This window comes from Lycium ferocissimum, chromosome 2 (genome assembly GCF_029784015.1).
Source record: "Lycium ferocissimum isolate CSIRO_LF1 chromosome 2, AGI_CSIRO_Lferr_CH_V1, whole genome shotgun sequence".
Taxonomy (NCBI): Eukaryota; Viridiplantae; Streptophyta; class Magnoliopsida; order Solanales; family Solanaceae; genus Lycium; species Lycium ferocissimum.
Genome location: NC_081343.1, coordinates 44639395 through 44659425, shown reverse-complemented (window position 1 = coordinate 44659425; position 20031 = coordinate 44639395). Strand labels below are relative to the sequence as shown.

General features: G+C 34.7%; 1 protein-coding gene across 1 annotated transcript; it reads right to left on the bottom strand.

Moving 5' to 3' along the window:
• Positions 1–610: 610 nt before the first annotated feature.
• On the bottom strand, positions 611–1318 carry LOC132048101 (stigma-specific STIG1-like protein 1). The gene has a single exon (XM_059439032.1). It carries the CDS (start codon positions 1230–1232, stop codon positions 825–827), a length of 408 nt encoding a protein of 135 aa, XP_059295015.1. The 5' UTR covers positions 1233–1318; the 3' UTR covers positions 611–824.
• Between the last annotated feature and the right edge of the window lie 18713 nt (positions 1319–20031).

Sequence of the window (20031 nt, the reverse complement as noted above, 5' to 3'; positions counted from 1 at the left end):
ATGTTTTGGCGATACCTTATTATCTCCGCGGTATCCTTTTCGAAACTTAAGTGGAAAAAAGAACACTGAAGTTATTTTGTGGCAACCTCAATTTGGAGCCATAACTATCCAAATAATCAATAGTAATGCCCCAATAAGGAAAAGTATAAGAAAGAACCTGCAACTGCAAAAACCAATGATGAAAAAAAGGGAAAAAGAAAAGCAAGCAAAAGCAAACCTATTCTTCAAGTTGACGTAATGATGATGCTATTTTTGCTAGAGTAAGAAATAGCAAACTTATTGTGACTTGATTTCTTTTAATCAGATAAGTTGGTCAGATGATAGAGGTTGGAGAAAGAGGAAACCGGTTTCATATTAATTGGTATGTCGACACCCATTCCGAACGGCTGTGTAATTTTTTTCGTTTGCGACTCATCGGAGTTACTGTTTTTTTTTTTTTAATAATAGTGTTGGTTTTCTGTTTCAAGAAAATAGAAGGGAAACTCCAAAATTTTGAAAAAATAGATAAATCTATTTCCTCATCAATGAGAGATGCCACGTGGCGGGCCTAGTGCCCTGCTTTATATAGATATATAGATATTAAGTTCTCAATTAATTAAAGCACAAACAATTTTATCTCTTGTAGTAGCATTTTATTTCAAAAGCATACAACTTCATCTATGTGAGAACTAAACTTATATGCGGAATCATACCACGTAATACAACTAGCCATCATACTATATATACCATACACAAACACAAATTTTCCTAATTAACTGGACACCAATTAATCGCAATTATTACATATAATTAGCAGCAAGTGAAGCTGCTATTTAGCCCTCTAATTAAGCATAGCTGCACATTCCATAAGAACACTCGCTTCCTTTCTTGCATGTATTGTTGCACTTTCCACAGTGCCTTTTGTGGAAATATGTATTCACACACCACCCTTCGCAGCAAATCTCTGAATACCTACACTTCTTACCACATCTACCACAGTTAAATCTATCAGTCATAACATTTACACATTTTTTTCCACAACAATCTGGTCCAGGACTTCCCTTTGTAGCACAAACCCTAGGGTATTTGTTGCATGTGTACATGTTATAACGACCAAAAGAGCCCTTTCCTCTTTGATATGTTGCATCCATTGTTTCATCATGAACTGATTCTTGGGTAGATAGTGATGGAAAGAGAGTAATGGTCATTGCAATTGATAGAAGGAGAACAAGTAGGAATGTGAATGACTTCATTTTTTTGGTTTTTTGAGTCTAGGGGTTTGTATATTTAATTGTGAATTGTGACTAGCTAGCTGTATGTGAAGATGGAGAAAGAATATAAATAATGTGGTATTTATAGAGAAGGTTATGTAGAAATCTGTAAATGGTGGTCTCTGTCACGTTACACAAAAATTATGTCACCGAAGTTTGGCTAATGAAGGAAAGAAACTGTTTAAAAATTGACATATTTTCCAAGAATAAGGAATAAGGAGATGAACCTTAAAATTGTGGTTACGCCGGGAATTCTCGTAAGGGGATTCAAAAAAATGCAAAGAATGCCACCTTTAAAGCAAACTTTTAACTATTTTACCACTATACTACATATATTATGGCCTAATATGATTTTGAGCAATTCACGCTGATCAACCTAGTTTTCAAATTTAAGTTAGCTCAGGGCAAGTTGGCTATCTCCCCAACGCGATAACAGGTACATACAACATTCCTTTTTCTTTTTGTAATTTTTTAAATTTTCTTTAGATACATGATTTCAATCCAATTTTGACAGCTTACTAGGGCATAATTTACGTATATAAACAGCATTATCAAGATGTCCAATCCAATTTAAAATGTAAAAGTATTAGAAAAAGAGTTGGTTTCTATCCTTTTTATACCTTTTTATATTTATTGTCCTTTTCCTGTATAATAATTTCTATTGTGGCCGTGGTTGATAGTAGCTCAATTACAATCCTTTAAAACACTAATAATAATTTGATAAGGATCGTGGATACGTAAAATGGCGGTATACTTACTAGATGAATATAATGAAGCAAGTAGTCAAATTCCGTCACTACTAGAAAAGCTCGAATTACATGAGAATTTTACCTGGGAATTTTTTCCACATGTAATTCCTGCGAAAATCTAAAAATTCCTAATTGCTTGAATATTTACTCGCAGATACGATTTCCCCAGGTAAATTCGCAAGCAAATTTTGTGCCAAATTATTACCTGGTATTTATTTGGAAAAATAATCTCCAAGTATCATTTTCGTAGGTAATTCCGCAAGTAAACAACCAAAAATACAAAAAACATATTTTGTTTGTGAACTCGTAGGAAAATCCCCAGGTAATAGTACTTGCGTATTTACCTGGGGATTAATTTTTGGAGATTTACCTAGGGGATTGTATTACCTGGGGAATTACATAGGGATCTTGTTGCTGCAAATATAGCTGGGAATTATTTCTTGGTAATTCACTTGGGGATTTTGTTCATGCAAATTTAGTTGTGGATTATTTGTTGGGAATTTACCTTGGAATTTTATTATCTAGGGATTTACTTAGGGATTTTGCTGCTGTGAATTTAGTAGGGGATTATTTCTTATGGATTTACCTGGGGATTTTATTACCTAGGAAAGTATTTGGGGATTTTATTAATGTGAATTTAGTTGCGAATTATAAAGCAAAGATATAAAAAAATTATATATTTTCTTAGAAGTTACAAAAATTAGTGATTGTATGCAAATTAAAAAATTTACAAGTGACCTCCAAATCATAAAAGTTAATATTTAAATAACGCCCTTCAATATTGATTTTGTCTATTTTATATTCATTGATTACTTATAGGTATACTTAGTTAAAATGTTGATTTCATATAAAATCAATGATGTGAAATTTATTTGGGTTGAATATTACATGTCATTAGGCATGGTATGGTTGGTATTAATATTTTTTGGACGTCCGGTACTATTTTTTCTGTTCCATTTTGTGTGACACACTTTTCTTTATCGTCTATCCAAAAAAGAATATTACATTTCTATATTTTAGAAACTATTTAGTTTTGAACTTCTCACTTTTCCCTTAAAAATGATTCCTAGCCACATAAATTGGGAAGAAATGAGTAATTCAATAACAACATAATTATCATGATAATTAATAATTTTATATGATTGGTATAAATGATATAACAAAGCTAAGAAATGATCACATCTGACATTTTTCGACTAATATCATTAGAAATATACTAAATTGTGTATAATTGAACATTTTACATTTATTTTTTTAGAAATTAAGAAATGATTAAGTTGCATTAATTTAGTATTAGAATGATGTAACTATAATTTTTAAGCGTGTTTCGTACTTTGTATATGTTATTTTTTCATATGCATTTAAAATGATGTAATTTAATTAAAATATGTTACTTAAGTCTATATATTAGTAAGTAACATTTACAAATAAATATCACTTAAGTATCAAGTAATCTTCTGATAATATTATTACAATAACTTTATCTTGTATTTCATTAGTTAGAATTGAGAAATAATATTAACAACTACTCTCCCGCTCAAAAATAAGTGTTCACTTAACCTTTTTCGCTAAGAAAACACTAACTCTTAGAAAAAATAAGTATTTTGACTAAATTATCCTTAATTAATAAGACTCATGCTTAATTATTGCCTTGACTAAATAGGGATAAATCTGAAAAAATAAAGTTAGTTTCTTCTTGATTTTATAAGCGGACACTTATTTTGAACCGGATCTTAACAACAAGGTACAATATATTTAATTAAGGCATTCTCATATAAAAGAAAATTCTAGTGTGTCATCCGAGGCATATAAATGAAACTTGTTGAAAATATAGTTATATACCTTAAGAAAAGAATTAAAAAAGAAAGTGAATGGAAAATGATGGTAGTGAATAACTGGATAACACTCCATATCGGCGCCGAAGCAAATGGTTGAGCCATTTATAAGTCGTAAACCACAGAAGATGCCGTACAACTTGTCTGTGTCTTCTACAGTTGGAATCTTCAATTTAATTGTTAACATTAATTGGTAGGACTAGTTAACATTAATTGGTAGGACTAGTTTGTTAGTAATTATTAAGGTTATAATAATAATTAATAAGAATAATATGATCATTCATTAATTGTTAGACTATAATTCTAGTCGACATATGACAATGAATAATATGGGCGAATTTGGAAAATAGGGGAAGCCACTCATGATGAGAAATTTGGAAAATAGTGGAAGCCACTCATAATTGTTATAATTCTAGTCGACATATGACAATGAATAACATGGACGAATGAATAACATGGATTGTGATGAGAAATTTGGAAAATAGTGGAGCCACTCATAATTGTTAGACTATAATTCTAGTCGACATATGACAATGAATAATAAGGGCGAATGCGAATGGTTGAAATATAAGCATTTGCTAATGCTGTGGATTGTGATGAGAAATTTGAAAAATAGTGGAGCCACTCATAATAAAATGAAAATACCTAGAATATAAAAAAATTCATGGAATTACATACGGATTTTTCCCAAGAAAATTTTCCTTTTCAAAAATTTCTTACGGAAATATCCCCATGTAATTATCTGCGGATTAAAACTCTGCATGTAATTTACCTGGAGAAATATAAATCCCCAGGTTATAATTACCCACGAAGATTTTTCCATCGGATTTTTTTTGCTGAAAAATCCCCATAAAACTAAATTACACGTGTATTTTCCTATATAATTCTCAGGAAAATTCCCATATAATTTGCAATTTTCTAGTAGCGCGTTAACCTGAATTTGCATCTTATTTCGTATTTAAAAAATTCGAGGTGTTTTTCTTCCAATTTATCAGTTACATGTTCACTTATGCAGACTTTTAGTACTACACGTTCATCTTTGCCTTCTGGCTTGTGTTGAAATGCTAGTCAATTTGCTCGCCTATATTTGGGCGATACCAAATTTATCTTTATTTTCCAACTCATTGTGATTGTGGCATACTAAACAACTTGTTTGAACTATTTACACCCCTTGACTTTAATGTGGTTTACAATTCATAGTTCTCTAACGTATACATATTAAATATAAACTCTTTTTAAAAATATGAATTAATTCTTATTTGGTACGAGGTAAAAATAAATCAAACAACTCACTCCCTCATATCTTCCCATCTAAGGTCATGACCTCAGTCAGCTGAAACTGTGATATATCCTATCTAATCACTTCTCCCCAATTCTTCTTCGGCCCACCTCTACTTCTCCTAACTCCTGCTATAGTCAATCTCTAGCACATGCTATAGCCGAGCTCCAACTTGATGGCAATTGTCGAAAAACACTTTTAGGCGTTGAAGCTAATTTTCTAAATAAATAATTATACATGTGAATAGAACTCATAAAAATGCTAAAACTGATAATAAGTAGTTAGTGTATTTGGGTAAAAGGTACCGATAAGCACATTTTTTGTTTAAATGATTGAAATATCTTTAAAGCTATTACACATATTATATATAAATTTAAAAATATATTTGACATAAAAAAGACAAATGATGAAAACAAAATAGAGAAATAATTAAAAGTTACCAGTTTTAGGCCGTATTTTAAAAGGCGTTTTAGGGCGAGTCTCGGGTGATGCGCACTTGCCCTGAAAACGCATCGAAGCATTCTGAAGGATGCAAGTATCATGAGGCATAAGTCCCAACATTCAGGGGCGTTCTCTTAGGTGTAAGTTCCAACGTTCTGAGTGTTCATTTAAGGCGTAAATCAGAAAACTTTTCTAGATTGGAGCTAAAATTGTTTAATAAGCTCTTTTTCAATACTTAATTACTCAAAAATTGACTCATAATACATTCTCAAACCAAAAAAATTCAAAAGTCAAAGATCTCTTATAAGAGTCATGATACTCTTTGACTCTTTATTTACAGTACAAATTATAAAGCGAGAGCTCTGTCCTCCAATGCTTGCCTGCTTCCACGCTTGCAACTTCCTATGCTTTAGTTTCATCAATTTTTTTCTTCTGTTTAATTTATTCTTTTTGAGTTCATTTTTGGTTTTAAAATTTCTTTTTGTATCCTTGAAGTCAAAAAAAAAAAAAATCTATTTATATCATTATTTTTTAATTTTTTTTAGTTTTAGGTTTTTAAATAATAATGTTATATTATTGTCATTTTATTTTTTGAATTAGTAAAAACTAGAATATCAATTTTACAATTTTAAGCATGTTCTATCATATGTTATAAGTGTAATGTATCTTTACGTCTTTCACTTTTTCAAGTAAGAGTTTTTTTTTTTTTTTTTTGGGCAATAATCATATACTCCCTCCGTCTCAAATTAGTTGTCAACATTACTAAAAATATTCGTCCCAAAATAGTTGTCCACATTACTAAATCAGGATAGAATTAATTAAAATTTTGCTATTTTTTCCTTACATTAATTATTTTTTAAAGTAACCAATGTTGATTATAGTGCAATTTATTGGAGAGAGGTAAGGGTAATTTAGTAAAAATATGATTTTATTCATTATTTCTTAAAGGACGTGTAAAAGAGAAAGTGGACAAGTAATATCGGACGGAGGTAGTAGACGTTAGCATGTTTGATAGATAAATGCATTTTTATACTAATTTTATTAATTTCTTGATTTTCTTTTACAATTTTAATGTAATTTTTATTGTTTATTAATTGTAATTAATTTATAAAATATTAAAAATTAAATAATCCTAGGGCTTACGTTCCACGCCTCACCTCGTGATAGATAAAATGCCTCGCCTCATGCGTGGGAATTTTAAAATACTAGAGAAACATGAGATCACGAAATTAGGGATAAAATAGTAAAAAGTTTGGTCAAACCGACAGCGCTTTTAAGGTGTAAAATCATAAGTTAATGGTGATCCCCTTATCTTTGTTGTGTGATTTTGATTTATAAGCACTTGACTTATAAATACTTTGGATAGATAAGCCAAAAAGTGTTTATCAAAATACCCTCATAATATACTCAAAGCTGTGGCTTAGTGGTTAATGATTTGAGAATCATGAGGTCTCACGTTTAAATCCGCCCAAGCTGACCTGGACACCACGGTTATTAAAAAAAATCCCTCATAATCAAAATGCTTAAAGGTAAATTCTATAGAGTGGTCGTTAGGCCAACCTTGTTGAATGGGACAGAGTGTATTGGCCAGTCAAGAACGCCGACGTTCAGAAGATGAGTGTAGTGGAGATGAAGATGCTCAGTGGATATGTGGGCTTACTAGGAAGGATATAATTAGGAACGAAGTTATACGAGGCAAGGTGGAAGTCGCACCTGTGGCGGACAAGATGAGAGAAGCGAGACTGAGATGGTTCGGGCATATGAAGAGAAGGCGTGCGGACGCACCCCTAAAGAGGTCTGAGAGGTTGGCTATAACAGAAGTTAGGAGAGGTAAAGGTATAGGCCAAAGAAGAACTTGGTGGGGGGTGGGTGGGTAGTGATTAGACAGGACACGACACAACTTCAACTTACCGAGGACATGACCATAGATAGGAAGGTGTGGAGGTCAAGGATTAGGGTAGAAGATTTAATAGTGTTAGTATAATCGCGTAATTTAATTTATTTCAATGTGATTACTAGTTATTGCACCATTTGATTTTAGTCTTGATATTTTGTTGTCATATTTTTGCTGATATCATGCTTCAAATTATTTTTCTTTTCTTTTGAGCCGAGGTCTATCGGAAACAACCTCTCTACCCTACAAAAATAGGACAAAGTCTGCGCATATTCTACCCTCCCAGGCCCCACTCATAGGACTACACTGAGTATGTTGTTGTTGTAAATTTGGACATTTTTCGAAAAAGACCAAGTATATGAAGCTTATCAATTTCAGGCTAGCTTCATTAGTGACGGCAAAAAAATAGTGCAAGTACAGATTTGACGCCTTCCCATTAAAAAAAAACGAAAAGGATCAAAAATGTCCTTAAACTAAATGAAATTGAACAAAAATGTCCTTCGTTCATATTTTGGTCCAAAAATACCCTTAAGTTATGCGAAATTGAAGAAAAATTCCCATATTGTTACTTAATTGGGTCAAAAATGCCCTTTTTCTAATAAATATAGTGTTTTTTCTTTTAAAACACATTTTTTAAATAAAAATATTATTTTTAAAGAAATCTTTTCTTGTTTCTTTTTCTTTTAAAGTCTCTTTAACTAATAAAAAAGTGAGAAGTAATTTTTTTTCTTCTTAATCTCGTTTTATCAATTAAAATAAAATTATCCCATGTACTTTTTTAACTGATAATATAGGTCATATATATAAGATCATAGTAACCTATCATTAATTTTAATTTAGATAACAATATAATTCTTTTTCCTAATAAAAAATAAATATTTTGATTTCTTAGTTTTTTTTCGAATTGTAGTAGGATAAGCATTTGCTCATATAATCCTTGATTAAAAGTTAAGATACAACAATCACAATGCTATAAAATTAAAAAAATTATTACATTGCTTCAAATCACAAAATATCTTTAAGATATCGTCGATGGAGTTATTGTTGACCCTTTTTTCCATTATAACTTTAAAACCAAGGATTATATCAACAAATGCTTATCCTACGTCAATTTGGAAAAGATTAAGAAATAAAAATATTTTCTATTTTATTAGGAAAAATAATTTATTGTTATCTAAATGAAAATTAATGATGGGGTTACTGTGACTTATATATATGACCTATACTATTAGTTAAGAAAGTACACGGGGTTAATCGAAAAAATGAGATTAAGAAAATAAAATTACTTCTCATCTTTTTCTTTTTTTTTTGTAAAGAAAATTGTTTACCCTAAAAAAAACAGTTAAATTTATCTAGTGGTTTAAAGGATACGTGATTTGATTTATTATAAGTAACGAAATAAAGCTAATTTATAGAAATTAATGTAATAATAGACAAATTGAGTGACTAAAATAAATAATAATAATAATAATAATAATAATAATAATAATAATAATAATAATAATAATAATAAAGTAATAATAATAATGATAGTAATAATAATAATAATAATAATAATAATAATAATAATAATAATAATAATAATAATAATAATAATAATAATGCAATTGAGCCTGGGCTTAGTTGATCTTGGGAGCAAATCCTTTGGTAGGTTTCCGTTTTTCTAGGGAACAAGCCTCTCACATATATATAAATGTTTAGACTTCTACGAACAAATATAATGTTCCGGAGCAACAGAGCAATTTAAGGAGAATAAATGTAAATGGCTAAGCTTGCAAGAACAGTATGTAATCATTGTTATTCGATGATTTTTTTTTAGGACTGTTAAGCTCCTTTTATAGCACCAGTACATGAACTCTTAAATCAGTAATTTAATCCTAATAATGAACAATAATGGGCAATGAATATTGCCTTAATATTGAATCGTAACGTCTGCTTCATATCCGGTCCGGTCTTGTAACGTTATTCCGCTATTATTTACCCGGTACAATTTTCTTCGCTGAGTTGGTCCAGGTATTACCGAAGGCTTCCTACTCGCATTCAATGCCACAATTCTCAACGTTCCATCTTCCCTTGCCAGGTGTTCCTGTATTATTCCGACACGTGCCAAGCTGTATTTTGCCATGTATACAGATAGTCCCTCACTCTCGGCAGAAGGAAGGAATATCGGGGAGTGGATTTGAAATCATTCCGATTTTGTTGTCATTCAATGGCGGGAAAACAAATTGTCCCATTTATTTATTCGAAATGGCAACCGTCAAATTCATAATTAATGCTACTACTGTGAAACGCCGACGACCCTTCAATCAAAACAATTGACATAAAGCTGCCACTTTTTCGAAAGTTGTGACTTTTGAATACCAAACGTTTCACCTCCTTATTCGAATTATATATAAGGCAAGAGGGCAAACCTCAAACTCAATCAAATCTTTCTTTCATTTTAGACGAGTAATACTTTACTTTAGCAAGTCTTTTTCTTAGCAAGATTTCAACAATGTCTACTCCTCCTTCATCACCCAACCACTCTTCTCACAATGACACCCCATATCCTAGACGCCGTTCTGGAAAGGCTCCAATGTCACGACCCAACCCCGTAGGCCGTGACTAGTGCCCGAGCTGGACACCCATACGCACTCATTAATCGAAATCAACATACAAACAATTTATACAGACATAAAGATCATGCGTGGTTCCAAACCGTCGCATATAAACATATAAACTACGTGCTTCGTAAGGTCGTCATACTATACATAACATATCGAAGCGTACATACACGCAGCCGACAAGGCTGCCACGGCAGATGGGACGCCCAAACACAACTCAAACGAACACAACCGGACGGTAACTAACCACAACCCACATATATGTTTACAGACCTCTAAGAGTCATAACAGAACCATATGACGGGACAGGGCCCCGCCGTACCCATGAATAAACATATATATACAAATGACGGAAATGTCTGTACCAAAATATAGGCCCCGAACGAGGGAGCACTCCAAAGCAGAAAAGAGGTATCCTAAACTGGCGGATCTCCAAATCGGGCGTCGACTGGGCATGAAACGAAATTTCGAAGAAATTCGTCATGACGAAATATGTCTTGGTATGCAAAGCACGGAATACAGAAATCGAGGTCATAACCGAAGTAAGGAGTACAGAAAGCAAGCATAACAACCAGAAAATCAAAGTGCTTGCATTTGAAGTCCAAATCATACATAAGCGGTACAGAAGACAATTATGATAATCAGAATGCCAAAATGTTTACTCCTGAAATACAATTCATGCATATCAATGTCATGTATCATATCCGACCCATAATGGGACTGGGTGACCTAAGTAAATGATCATCATACACATATCGTAACGCATCATTATATCATGACCGATCATATGAGATGCCATTAACCGATGTGGTATTGGCCTAAACCAATGTGGGATTGGCCTAAACCAGTGTGGAATTTGCCTCACCACCGGGTTTGCCCCACCATTGGTTTGCCCCACCACCGCTCCGATTCCAACCGATCATATTCCGTAACCCATACATATAACATATAACGTAGCATATATACACGATATGCCGGCCGAAAGGGGCTCGGCGAACCGGACACATCATACTCCGGAATACACATCATACTTGGTAATACATAGTGCGCACGATAACATAACCGGCCGGGACTTGGCGAAAAATGTAACAACACAATGCACGGGAAAAATCATGAGTAACCAAATACAGTTTAAAACATTTTCAAAGACTTAATAGGTTAATCAAAACGAACCATCATTTGTAAGCCAAAACAGTAGTCAAATCAGATTTTCTTCCGAATATCACTCGGGAACATATCAAACCGAACTTCAGAAACCGTAGTCACGTATCGGAATCATAAGTATACAAATCATCATTTCGGACTCAACAGATAAATATATAATCATACTCGGGGGTCGGAAAGGTAGTCATATTAAGTTCTTTCAAAAGTCGTTAGCACTATACAAAGGAAAGTCGCGGGACCCACGGACGAGCGTCAACCCCATCCGGGCCCGCCTATGAAAATTAAAGTCATTATACGTTATGAAATCATTTGCGAAGATATCAAAGCGATCCGATCCCTTTCTTGAAAGTTACGGTCGTTCGTAGTTTCAGAATCGTTTAGGAACAAAACTCTTTTGAAAACAAAACTCTTCTGAAAATAAAACTCTTATGCAACCTTAGAAATTTAGTCATACAAAAGACATACGGATCATAATTCGGCTACATTAAGAATACGAATATCAAGAAACAAATAAGAATCGTTTGCGAGCTTATCAAAGCAATCCGGTTCTGTCTATGAAAGTTACGGACATTCGTAGTTACAAAACTCTTTATGCCACATTTGAAAACCAATCATACAAAGACATATAAACCATAGCTTGACCATATAAAGATGCCAACATCAAGAAGCAAATAAGCATCGTAAACATGCTCGGATTTTACGAATAGAATTTCCCCAAAGCTCATAATACATCATAACTTACTTGCGTCTAGGACATGCCAAAAGGAAAGAAGGATAAGCTTTACATACCTCTATCGCTCTCGAAGCTAATCCAAATCAAACCTATGTCTCGGACTCCCCAAGATCTACATAACACCAATAAATACCAACATTAACTATAGGCATTTAGGAGTTCATTTCCAAACTAGCACATAATTCTACGGAAATTTGGGCAGCACTTCCCCTGTAAATGCACAACCCCGAGAATTCAACTCGGCCAAATTCATCAACAACAATACCAACAACTATTCCAACAATATCCATAATCAACTCGAAACGCATTCTAACATTAAATACTCTTTCCACATAATTCAACAACATTCATTATATTCAATCCAACGGCTTACATTCAAACCCATATCAACGCTCATACATTCAAATACTAGCCCGAATCCATACCAACAATATTCTAGGACATTCTAAACAATTTACACAATATTTCAAACATCCCAAATAATACTCCCTCTCACCCGAAACCACCCCAAAACCCGAGAACCTCAACCATAACACACTTCCAACTTCCGAATCATGATTTGCATCAACAATTCACACTCTAACGATGTTATTCTCATAAATATAGAAATTGCATTAAATGCACATAATTCTCCAAATCAGCCCATAACAATTACAACATCAACTTGAGTCATTAAACTCTTATCGTCAACATAGAATTCATAACGACAACAACTAAAACACTAAGTAACATTAATCCATTCTTGTCATATAATATGACCTATATTTGGCCAACATTACACATACACATATTGATGGTTCTCATTCATTTCTTCACACTATACAACCAAACATGATAGCTAGAATTTAATTCACCACTTTAACACAACACACATATCCACACGGCTACATCATGCACACGGCCTCAACTCCAACATGCCATATTTCATGATTTTCATTCATTTTGACATACTACAACATGCACAAATCATTATAAAAACAAGATTAAACCTTACCTTTTCCCTTCAACTTCACAACTAGCTAGGGTTTGCAATTGATTAAACGAATGATCTATTGGCCCAAACAACAACTCCACGTTAACAAGGACCCTTCACTTTTTAGGTTTGCTAGGAAGAAATAATTTTGTGATGGCTAAATCTTGGTCTTGAATTTTGCCCCCTTGGCCGAATGGTTGTTGTTGTTCTTCTTCAAGTTCTTGATTTTTCTAAGTGTGTGGAAATGAAGAAAGATGACTTATTAGTCATCTTTTATGCTCCTAGATGAATCATCCAAGTGTCCATGGCCCACATTTGTGGGTTGGACTAATTAAATTTGGCCACAAAATGTGTGGGGCCCTCTCCCAAACCACACGGCCAATATGGCCTTTTTTCAATAATTTCCAACTTCTCAATATTTCACTTTTAGTCCCAAATTTTCCCAAATGTTCCATGCCAACCAATTCATGAACAAATTATGTCTCAAAACAAAATCGAAGGTCAAAAGTCCCGACTTCGTATCCCGGAATGGTCTTGTCCCTAACTTATCATAGTTAACCCGGATTGTCCCAATGTACGAAATACGGGATATAACATCCAATTTCTCCCACCAGTCAAGAAATTGATTTACAATCCCTTGTTGTTGACATCCTACCCGTGGGATTTAGGTACCACGATGATTTTAGTATTGTTAGTAATCACCAGTCTGTTGAAGGGGTTGAGTCGTTTATTACCGCCGAGTCTATCCCTAAAGTTCGCACTGACTGTAATTTCTCCTCAGAAGTTACCATTGCTGCCGTTGAACCCGATGTCAGGATGAACCACCATTCAGAGGGTTTTTTAATAATTTATATATATCCCTTCGCGATAGGTTTCAATCTCCCTATTCCTCAAATAATAGAGGATTTTTGCCGCCGATCTTAGGGTGTGTATCAGCCAAGTCACTCCTTAAATCTGGCGCCTTGTTTACTTCATCAAATTTCTGGCTGATCAGGCTGGAGTTCCATTCTCCCTCGATCTCTTAATGCATCTGTATGCTCCTAGGCTTTTTCGAGGAGGGTTGGTTCACTTAAACCCCCAAGGAAAACGTTGCCTCGTGCAACATCCCGTAAATTCAAGTTAGGTGTGACTATATGAAACTAGTATAAAGATGAGATTTTAGCTATATGAATCCATTCGGGATGAATTTCGGGTGATAAACAGTCGTTTTCAAGTCAAACCAAAAAGTGAAGTTCTTAAGGCCTTCTAAATCCGTCTAAGTCTAAGACAGTCTGTACTTATGGCCTGTTTTCGAGTATTTACGATAGGAATTTGAGAAAACTCAAAACATGAAATTGTAGGAATTTGAAATATCTTTCAAACCATATATTATGGAGCTCAAATGGAGCTCTTTTCTAGAAGTTATACCTATTTTACTGGACGTTACGCGATGCCTACGCGAAGTGCTCACCGCGCGATCGCGCACCAGGCAAGTGTTGCCACGCTTCGCTCGCGAGATCACCTACGCGAAGTGGGCCTCCAGCTGCAAGGCTGCACACCGAACACGACTTTTTAAAAGCCTAACTTCGTTATATTCATTCCCACTTTATTTTAAACCAATTTTTCTGAAGAAAAGAACCCTAAAGAAGTCTCTCAAGCCCTAAGGACGAAGCTCTTCTCTCCCAACCTTCAAGATACTTTAAGGTAAGCCTATTCCATGCATTCCAAGTCAATTCCAATATACTTTCATGATCATTAAGCAAGAATTCATCATTCTTAACCTAGGATTTTCAAGAAAACCCAATTAAAGGGATTCAAGACTTAGGCTTTGGGATTCTTCTTCAAAGTTCAGATTTTTATTTCAAGTTTGGAGCGTTACTAGGTATGTAGGGTTACTAGCTACGTGTGGTAACATCTTTGTTCTTCCCCACGCCACTTTTTTCATAAAGTATGAAGTTATTCGAAAACTAGGATTTTTAACCATGCTCATGATAACCCTAGGTCCATGTACCATGCTATACAAAGTATTGAAGTATTATTAATCCATTATTGAGTTCTTGATATTTCATTATGATTATTGAGAATCTGTCTATAATCCATGAAAACCCATACTTTGCATTCCATGGGTTCTTACATGCAAGTTATAATTTATTATGTTTATTTTCAAGAAAATACTCTACATGCTTTACACATTTTCATGCAAGAATACTATGAAGTGATATCCATGTACATGCAAGCTATGATTTATGAAAACCATGGGCTCAAGTGCCACCTATTTTTCATGTTCATGTTTTTTGAAAGTTGCACAGATTACCGAGAAGGCTTCAAACAGCCTGAAACTATGTTAGCCACCGTAGGATGAGGATCGCTCCGCCCATGTTTAGGACGATTCCTTAATAATGATTGGATCCTTTCATGTTATATTTATATGTCATATCCCTGGCAAGGTATGGGAGCTCTGCTAGTAGGGTGTAAGTACAAAAACCATGTTGTCGGTTATATTTATGCTCTCCCTACTTATGATATTTTTTACTCATTTTATATCTATATGTATTCATGTTCATGACCAAACTTCAGTTTCAGTTTTTATGATATTATTTCCATGTCCCATGTTATTTCATTCAGTTGCTTTACATACCAGTACATTCAATGTGCTGACGTCCCCTTTTTATTGCCCAGGGGCCTGCATTTCACGATGCAAGTACAGATTTACAGGACGACGCATCTGCTCAGTAGGATTCTTCACGTATCAGCTTATTGGTGAGCCCCATCTTCTTCAGGGTTTAGTCATTCATCTATTTCCTTATGTTAGTCATGCATTAAGGGTATGCTGGGGGCCTTGTTCCAGCAAGTATGTTTTACGATCCAGACTCATGATAGAGGTTTCATAGACTAGTCAGTTATGTTATGTCAGATATTCAGAGTTGTAGCCATCTTTGGCTCAATTCATGGTATTTCTGCATTCATGTTTTAAACGAGTATTTTATTCATTATAATGACTTCATGTGTTTTCTTAAAGCCCATCATGTGTCATGTTATATTCCGCTCATGTATGCCTCATAATGATTCAACAAGTCATGTGGTTCGCTCGGTCACATGCAGTAAGGAACCGAGTGCCGTGTTTAGCCCAGACCATGGTTCGGGGCGTGACAAAGCTTGGTATCAGAGCACTAGGTTCAAGTGTCGTAGGGAGTTTATGAAATCGTGTCCAGTGGGGTCACTTTTATATGTGTGTGCGTGCCACACATATAAACAGTTGATCACCAAGACATTTAGGATTGTCTCACTTCTTTCAACTCTAGATCGTGCAATAGAGCTATGTTCCAAGAAATCACTCGAACTCGTGTGTTGTTTCCCATTCTACTGAATACGCCTCAACTCAATAGATGAGGAAGATGTAAAGCTAATCATTATCGATGTGTTTCTTTCAGATGGAGTCATTAGGAATTATTCTAACTCATGCCATGAAGCTAAGAGCAATAAGTAACATCCTCTTTCTATCGAATTCCGAACGTATCGACTGTGTAAGTGACGAGAAGAAAAATTCGAGACCTAAGACTTGCCAAATGGTGCATGGTGTGTTTATCAGGTGATAGTGCCATTTTTAAAGACAAATTCCGGTATGATAGTACACGTAGGTTATATACCTTACAGAATAAGTTTATTTGGATTCTTTAACCATAGAGCTATAGTATAAGGATGATAGTTCAGATTTAAGACCCTACAAGGTAACATGTTATGAAGTTAACCACAGCAGGCGTAAACTGTCCACGGTAGTTTTGAGCAAGAAATAACCTAAGAGCAAACCATCTGTAATACTAGAAAGTCTCAACTTTTTCAAGGATATATATATTTTTGCCATATAAACTATACACATGACTAAGAAGGGACTGAGTACGATAAGAAAACCACGAGCAAACGATATTAAATTTCTTGGGATAGTTTTAAATTATTTAAGCTTATTCAGATCCGACCTAGAGAGAAGGACATTAGTAAGTTACTACAAGGAGTAGATACTACTATAAGATGATAAGATGTGATAGTTCCCTCTAAGGTTAGGTGATTAAGTGTTTACCCCTAGATGTGTCTAGTGTGATATGATTTTAAAGTGTATAGAAAGTTTGGGGTTAAGTATTCCAATCTATCATTTAAGACTGACGAAAGTTCCCTAAGTGTGATCCGTGTCTATAGGACAGAAGAGATAGTGTACGGCCACATAATAGGGTCAGATGGTCAGGGAAGTTAGAAATAATCTACGTTTCACTTTATCGTTCGGGACAAAATCAGAGGACATGATGCTAACAGGTGTTTAATGGAGAATACTGAGTAAGTTCAATGTAGGGTATTTTAAATTTTCCTTCGAGGATGTAGACCTACTTTAGTATGACTGTGTACGTAACTAAAAGAAGGAAGCTTTCGACCGTAAGATATAATCAGATGATTTTGAGTCTCTCGTAATAGTTCTAACTTGTTTACGTATCTTAGGCCGAATTAGAGGGCATGGTGTTAGTAAGTTGCCACAAGAATATTATTTTGATGGGTAATAGAGGAAGTAGGTAAGGAGATAAAAAGACAAGTCTTATGGGATAGTCTTATAGATAGAATAAAATTTAGAGAAAATCAGCGGAACGATTAGATGACCACTTATCACTAACTTAAGAGATCCACATGCTTTAAACGTCATCTTTTGAACTAAGGGGGAGATCGTGCGATAAGGTGCTGATATAGATTATGTGTTTTGTAAGGTGATAGATGTTAAGGAGATTATGTCAGGGGATCACAATTTCATTTAGCTAAGATAAGGTGCGTAGAATGCGATTATTGTCATGCCCGTTGAGGTCAAGTACTAGGTAAATATGTTATGAGATAAAGTTCTAGATCGAATAGCCGGTTTAAGGGCGTAACGGTTCCAATTCCAGAGTAATTCATGCACTATGTGGTACTAATGCCCAGACGTACTCTACTCGTGCCTTTCGTACCTATATCATGCCCATGTTAGAGCTTTACACTCCACGTTTAAGATACAAGAATTAAGACTCCATACGATGGTAAGCTACCCAAAGGAAATGTCCTTTCATGTTTCGCACATCAGGTTGTGCTCATGTCTAAAGTTAAAAACCGCATTCATGTCCCACGTATCTATCCTACTTTTATACCCATGTCTATGTTCTAGCTTCTAAGTACTTTCCGATTATGGTGGTGACTTTGATAATGATAGCTTCTAAGTACTTTCTGATTATGGTGGTGACTTTGATAATGATCAAAGGGAAGGTAATATAAGAGTTTAAAGACTAAGAATCTTATGGAATGCACACCTATTCCTTGGACAAGAGGAGAATGCCTTAGGTAAATGACTTATTTCGACTCCAATGGCATACTACATATTTTTTCACGTACTCGTGCCCACAATAGATTTATTCGAGCATCCACCTTTAAAAATAGCATAATAATGATGTTGGTAGGTAATGATGAGAGTAAGTCAAGATGGATGTCCGACTCACGATTTTATATGTTTTGTGCTTATGTTAAACGGCTAATGTTTTAAACCATCTCGTAACTTGTCACAAAGGATGCCCTTTCTTTCACTAAGTACATATGTACTGTTTATGATCAAGGTGACTTTCCACCCATGTCTTAGGTCCTTGACGAACGAAGTGTTCATGTAAATGACATGTTAATTTTGTCCCTATTCCCCATGTCATGCTATTTGCGTAATTACGTTTCAAGTCATATTAATCACGTTTCCATATAAGCATGCTCCAAGTTACGTCCTTCATGTTCAATGTACCTACGTCCCGCCTATACTCTAAAATGAAGCATTTCACATAATTTGTACCTACGAATTCCTTTCCTCTATGATCCTTTATGATCCGCTCACGATAAGGGGATTGATGAACGAAAAGTAAGATAATCTAAGGTATTCACATCTAATTTTCAAAGCGAGCAAGAGTTCCTTTCCTGCACCCTGTGGTGCTTATCTTTGGGAGTACTCTACTCAGATTTGACATACTCATGATATGCCATGCTCGAGTTTCACACTATATGTTGGGATCCTATTTCTATTCTATGACTCATGTCGGACTCATTTGCACCAAATTGCGATTTCATTCAAGGCCTAAGTCGTACTCTTATCTCATATGTCTACCGCGGTGACATACAAACATCTATGATCAAGTCTCTAAGTGTTTAGATCCTACCCACGCTCAGTATTCAATCCTCATGTTGTAACAATCATGTTTTCGACATTCAGATCCCATGTTATGATATCCATGTTTACACGTATTCATATCTCATGACAGTTTAGCACTCATGTATTCATGCCAGCCTGTCTTTATGTATATATGTCCCACATCATGCTCCTCACGCCTAGGTAATAATGTCATGTTCGTGCCTATTTTCCAATACTCATGTCATTCGTACCTACGAATTCTCTTCCAAACCCCATGTATAGTAATCATGTAATCATTCAGCCAATATCCATAAGTTCAGGCCAGCTCAGTATTCATGTTAGCCACATTCAAGATTCAGTAACCACGTTATATCACATCATGCGTATTAGGATACCCTATGAGGTTTGTGTTGGTACTTTAGTTAGTTGACAGGCGTTTGAGAAATGTCGTGAGAGTCCGAATTACGAAGGAAGTCCTGCTATAATTTTTGTAAATTCCAGATTTAGTAGTAATTCTTAACCATTATTTATAAATTGAGGACAAATGTTTCACGATTCTCGTTCATGTAGGTACTACTCAGTTTCATGTTCCCATGTACATGTTTCTATGAGTCACGTATTCAGTTCTCATGATCCATGACCATGTTCCCACGTAATCATGTCGAGCTCTTATGTTTCATGTCATGTTTCATCACACTCATGTATGCAGGCCATGTCCAATCCCATTCTTAACCACGACCCATCATTCGAGGATGAATGATCCTAAAGGGGGGGATAATGTAACATCCCGTAAATTCGAGTTAAGTGTGAATGCATAATACTAGTATAAAGATGAGATTTTAGCTATATGAATCCATTTGGGATGAATTCGGGTGATAAACAATCGTTTTGAAGTCAAACCAAAAAGTGAAGTTCTTAAGGCCTTCTAAATCCGTCTAAGTCTGGGACAGTCTGTATTTATG